This window comes from Tenrec ecaudatus, chromosome 9 (genome assembly GCF_050624435.1).
Source record: "Tenrec ecaudatus isolate mTenEca1 chromosome 9, mTenEca1.hap1, whole genome shotgun sequence".
Taxonomy (NCBI): domain Eukaryota; kingdom Metazoa; phylum Chordata; class Mammalia; order Afrosoricida; family Tenrecidae; genus Tenrec; species Tenrec ecaudatus.
Window position 1 is genome coordinate 160,450,372 of NC_134538.1, and position 5,989 is coordinate 160,456,360.

At 39.4% G+C, this 5,989-nt stretch overlaps 1 protein-coding gene across 1 annotated transcript; it reads left to right on the forward strand.

The window, feature by feature from the left end:
• Nucleotides 1-1,536: 1,536 nt before the first annotated feature.
• Nucleotides 1,537-2,469, forward strand: LOC142456642 (olfactory receptor 2A5-like). The gene has a single exon (XM_075557790.1). The coding sequence runs from the start codon at nucleotides 1,537-1,539 to the stop codon at nucleotides 2,467-2,469; it is 933 nt and encodes a 310-aa protein (XP_075413905.1).
• The last annotated feature ends 3,520 nt before the right edge of the window (nucleotides 2,470-5,989 follow it).

The following is a 5,989-nucleotide window of genomic DNA, read 5'->3' on the forward strand; positions in this document are numbered from 1 at the left end:
GGTGTTTCATATGGAGATAAGAATTCCACCATTGAACCCCCAGTGCTATAGATGGATAGAGAATAGTAATGGTCCCCTATAAAAAAACTGCCAAACAAAGACAGGCAGTGGAATCATGAAGTCCCAACATCCCATTTCCAATCGTTGAGATGAACAATTCACTCAGGCAAGATCACCTATGGAGTGTGTCCTCCTTACTGAACACTCATCCAGAAACAGAATGCTATCAGAGCAGTTTAAATACATTTCCCAAGAAATAATACTAGAGAAAAGAAAACAAAGGTTTATCCTGAAGCTACATAGAAGGGGCCATTTTAACCAAATGGCCCCAATTAGCATCATCAATGTTGAGGCAAACGGAGCTTACCTTCCCGTTCATGATGCTGTCGTTAGGCACGTCAAGGTGCTCGGGTCATATGGACCCACAGTAGAGCAGAATGAACTATTTCCTGACCCAAGGCCGTCCCTCAATTGCTGTTATTCCAGGCCATTTTCACAGCCACTGTGTGAGTGCATCCTGAGGGCCTTCCTCTTGGCTCGTCCACTCTGTACTTGACCAAGCAGGGTGTCCTTCTCCAGAGACTGGCTTCTCCTGACAACCTCTGCAAAGTGTGTGGGATGAAGGCTCACCATCCTCACTTCCCGTCTCAAAAAACTCACTGCTATTGAGTCGATGCTGACTCAGAGAGACCTGACAGATGGGCTAGAACTGCCCCTCGTGGGTTTCCTAGATGAAAACTCTTTAAGGGGGTAAAACGTCTCCTTTCATTCTCCTAAGGAGAAGCTAGTGGTTTCAAACTACTGACCTTTCAGATTTCAGCCCAACCAGTACCCACCATTTTCCATACATATTCCTTACTTCCACCAGATGACCTTAAAAGTGTATGTCATTCCCTTCATTTCAGAAATTCCCACTTGAATCAAAATAGGGAGAACCATTTTAAACTGTAAATTGAGGAACAATCTACAATCTATCTCACCCATACTCTTCGAACGTTTTCTACTGTAAAAGAAAAGAGCTGTGTATTTCAGATGAACACAGATGAAATAACCTACATGTACTTGGTCTCAATGTTGGACCCGAAGGACAGACAAGCCTACAGGTTAGGAAAAACACCCATGGCAATTCTAGGCTTCCTGATTTGGGCAATTTCATGTGATCGGGTTCGTGACAATCCTCAGTCTTGCTACAGTAAATAAATAAGCAAGCAACGAATGGTCATAATATCAGTAGGTAACTCTCAAGAGTTCTAGGAAACAATAATACATAAAAGTCCTAGGGAAAATTTTAAATAAAGTACATATATTAAAATGAACAGTTGTGGGACCTGGCTAAAGAGCATGTAGGTGTGCTGTTTACAGGTTTGACAGTTTTCAGAAAATTGACATCCCACGAGGGACAGCTCAGTGATATCAGTACAGGCATATAATCTTTCCTTTGGCTCGATCTGTGGTAAATAACTTTGATTTTCATTGATTTTTCAGCTGAGACCTTGTTTTTATCACACCTTTGTCCTTGAAGGTCATCCCTAAGAAATGAGGGACAACCAAACATGGGTCACAGAATTCATCTTGGTGGGATTCCAGCTCAGTGCAGACATGGGACTGCTCCTCTTCTGGATCTTCTCCCTGCTCTACATCTTCAGTCTATTGGCAAATGGGACGATCCTGGGGCTCATTTGGCTGGACCGCAGACTGCACACCCCCATGTACTTCTTCCTCTCACACTTGGCCATCATTGACATGTCATTTGCTTGTAATAATGTCCCCAAGATGCTAGAGAACCTAGTGAAGCAAGAAAAAACGATTTCCTTTGGTCCATGTATTTTCCAGATGTTTCTGTATTTGACATGTGCTGCTACAGAGTGCCTGATGTTGGCGGCCATGTCCTATGCCAGGTACGTGGCCATCTGCCACCCGCTCCAGTACACCGTCATCATGAACTGGAGAGTGTGTGCTTTCCTGGCCATTGCCTCCTGGACAGGTGGGTTCTTGCTGACCTTACTACAGGTGGTTCTTCTGCTCAGGCTTCCCTTCTGTGGTCCCCAAGAAGTGAACCACATCTTCTGTGAAATCCTCTCTGTCCTCAAGCTGGCCTGTGCTGACACCTGGATCAATGAACTAGGCATGCTTGCCTCCGGTACATTTGTCATAGTCGGACCCCTCTCCTTGATGCTGGTCTCCTACACACGCATCCTCTGGGCCATCCTGAAGATGCAGTCTGGGGAGGGCCGCAGAAAGGCCTTCTCCACCTGCTCCTCCCACCTCTGCGTGGTTGGGCTCTACTTTGGAATAGGCATGGTCTTTTACCTGGTCCCAGGTGGCACTCAACGGGAAGAGCAGCAGAAAATTCTTTCCTTGTTTTATGGTCTTTTCAACCCATTACTGAACCCCTTCATCTACAGTCTGAGGAATGCGCAGGTCAAGAGTGCCTTCTACAGAGTACTGCAGAAGAAGAGGTCCTTGTGAGAGTTGATAGAATGGGGTTCCAGGTAAGTTTATTCCCTTCAATTGTATGGCCTTATTGTCACATCAAACTTTAACTAAAGCAAATGATGAAAGAATAGGGGCTGGAATGTTTGCATTCGGATTGTCCAAAGGTGGGTCTGGAAGTTAATACTATTGAATGGATATAGGTTGTGAAGTCCAATAGTAATGATTAGACTGTTAGACTTCCCTTTGATTAATTCTCCATTTTTTTCCAGGACAGATAAGTTGTATTTGGAGTTGAGTAGATTTATCAGCCTTTTCCTTACTTGTAGATCCTCGATAATCCAACAGCTTTTGTTGATTGAGCTCTTTACCATTTTTCTACAGATATAATACATATCTTCAATTTGATTCAGTGCTATCCTATAGAAAAAATATATTTGAAGTGACTTGAGTTTTCCTACAGTTTTTAAAATGCAATGTGCAAATTCTGCTCATATTTTACTTGTGAACTTAGTCAGCAGGAAGCCAAAGGCATGCCTTGATCAATAGAAAAAATCCAGTAGCTTGAACGTGCTCAAATGATACAACTAGAAGTGATATACAACTATTTAGCAATCATTTTCTTGAGCACCTAGTTCATCTAAAAAACACAGAGATATATAAGCTATAATATCCACCTAGAAACACAAGGTCAGATGTTCAAACCCATCTTTCCCTCTGAATGAGAAAGATGAGCTATCTGCTTCTTTCAAGGTTTTTTTGTTTTGTTTGAAGGGAGTACTGATGTCATTGGTCAAGTAGGAGCATACGTCTCTATATATGGAAGTGGCTGAAATTTCTTTTCTAAAGTAGAAAATATAGCTTTCATAATCTGCCTGCCAGTTAGCTATTGGAAGGTTCACTAATGGTGTAGTTGGTAAAGCTGGGGTGCTAACCACAGGTCAGAAGTTTGAAATTACCAGATCCTCCACAATAGAAGATCAGGATTTCTATTCCCATAAAGTTACAATCTTCAGGACCCATGGGGTCTGTTCTACTCTGTCTTAATGGGTCGCTATGAATCAGAATTGACTCCATGGCAGTGAGTGTACAAGAGAAGACTTGATGGAATCGTGGTTTAAGGAATGGACTTCTAACCACAAGAGCGGTGGTTCAAACCCACCAGCTCCTCCAAAGTAGCAAGAAAATGATATTTCCTTCTATACAGCTTTAAAGTCTCAGAAATCTAAAGGAACAGTTCTACCCTGCCCTACGTGAGTTGACATCAACGTTATGGCAGTGCATACAAGTTTGAGTGACTATCATTATTTTCTTTACAGAAATTACAGGTTGTTGACAGGCAAGAAAGCCCTCTATCTGAAGGACTATGACTCCCCTGCTGCCTGACTCACCCCATCAGGTTTATACAATGAGTCTAATGGATAAGGTCAGCCTGTATTGGGCTAGTTTGTGTGCATTGTACAACTCAATTCATGTTTGCTGCAGAACTTTAGACAACTGGATAGTTCCCAAAGGCATGCACTCTAAGCCCCAGAATAATTTCTTTGCTAAACATAGCCGACTGCCATGAGTACAAACATCAAGTCCGGGAATTGCACTTTTGTCCATTGCCTTAGGAAATTTCACTCATATTTATTGGGGATTTTTTGTTGTCTTTTCTCAAGAACGTTCTTTGTCCCTACATGATAGAATGGTGTCATAATTATGACATCTCGGAGTCTGTGGTAGGCTGAGAGAACATTTCATTCTGATACATAGTAACTTTGTACATGCTTGTCTGGGTGTATTTTAGTTTTGAGGAGTGTGTTTTTTTTTTCTTTCTGGGCATGAGAATTAAGCTCAGATGAGGATGGCGGACAGGACGTGGCTTTCCCAGCATTAAAGGGGATGGATCCCTGAACAACTGGGAGCGGTCATGATGGCAACCTCCATAGGAGCGGGTCAGCCACATGGAGACAGTGAGCAGAGGGTCAGAGTCAGCACACGGGTGCAGTTTAAACTCTTTCTCACTGGAGAGAGGCAAAGAGATTGAAGGCTTGATCAAGGATTTCCATGTCCAAAAATTCACTATGAGAGAAGAATAAGTGATATAAAAATATATGTCTACTTTTAGCAGAGAAACACTACATTTTCCTACAACGTTATGTTGGGGAATATATTAAAATATAAATATACAATGTAATACTATGGGTCCATTTGAAGTACACTACAGAGAAATATTATGACATTGATAATGTACATTATATGATTCTAGATAGCAGAAATAATAAACTTATATGCATTCAAAGTTAATTATATGTATGAAATGTATGCATATTAGAAAACTAGAACTGTCACGATAACTTTTGATGTTGTATTTTAGGTTTTCATCTCTTTATTTTAGAATATGCTTATGTTTTTCAAAGAAACTTTTGAAAAAAAATTTAAATAATGGGTGAAAATTTTCCAAGATTTTCTTAGTAGGAAGAAAATCTTATGTGAAAAGGTACAATAAACTTTAAAGGGTCTGATATTCCAAAAATAACTTTGGTCATAATATGAAGTATTGTACAGTAGCATATTTTTATGTATTCTTAATTTAGTCAAATATATTTTGACCACTAAATAAAGTTAGTAAAGCTTTACAATATTTTATAAATTTAAAGCACTTGTTTTCCCTTGTTACTATTTGTCTATTGTCCTAAATCATATGAGTTTTTCTTTAAATGTGAATATAAGAAATTTGGCAACCATTATGATAAATGTTTATATGGCTAGGCATCCAATAGAATGCATGTGTTGTTTTATAAATACAATTCTCAGCTACAAGGAACCCGAATTGCAGTTCGTGAGATTGTGGTCTCCATGGTTGAGCTGCAGCATGCTTACTCGAAACCTGGGACACTACTTATTAAAATGATTTTTTTAATTATAGGAACATATTAAAACGTGCGTGATCCAGCTAGAGAGTTATAATCAAAATAAAGAATGAAATCGCAGTTACAAAGCACTGAAATGGAAAAAAACTGTGAATACACATTGATAGATGGACAGATGGATGATTAGGTGAAATTTGTTATTGTAGTAAAATTGTTTGTAATCATCACTACTGATAATTGACCCAGGAGAGATAGTTAATGAGAAATAAAATTACTGACTAAAAATTTAAAGAGAAACAGGGTATTTATTATGGTTTCAGTGTATTTCCTTAGAAATTATACTAAGAAAAATAACATTATAATTTTGATTTTATTAAGTATAATAATGTATCACTTTGTATAAAGATACACCACTCTGACCAAGTGATCCAAGTTAGTATCATCAACGTTTAGACCCATTAACTTTGCCTACCTAATACTGGAAGGCATTATGTTGGACATTATTTTTTCTTTTTCTTCCACCCCCTTCCCCTGTGAAAAGACAAGACTATGAATCCAAACAGAATCAACAACAGATCCAAATAGAAGGACACCCTACAAAACCCTGTGCTGGTCAAATATCAAAGCCCAAGAGGACTGAGTAGCTACTTCAGATTAAAGAGAATAAATGACCTATGACTAAACAATTAAGGACCTCT

What these genes read in the sequence shown, in the direction of transcription:
- LOC142456642 (XM_075557790.1), top strand. Translation starts at nt 1,537, where the DNA reads ATGAGGGACAACCAAACATGGGTCACAGAATTCATCTTGGTGGGATTC.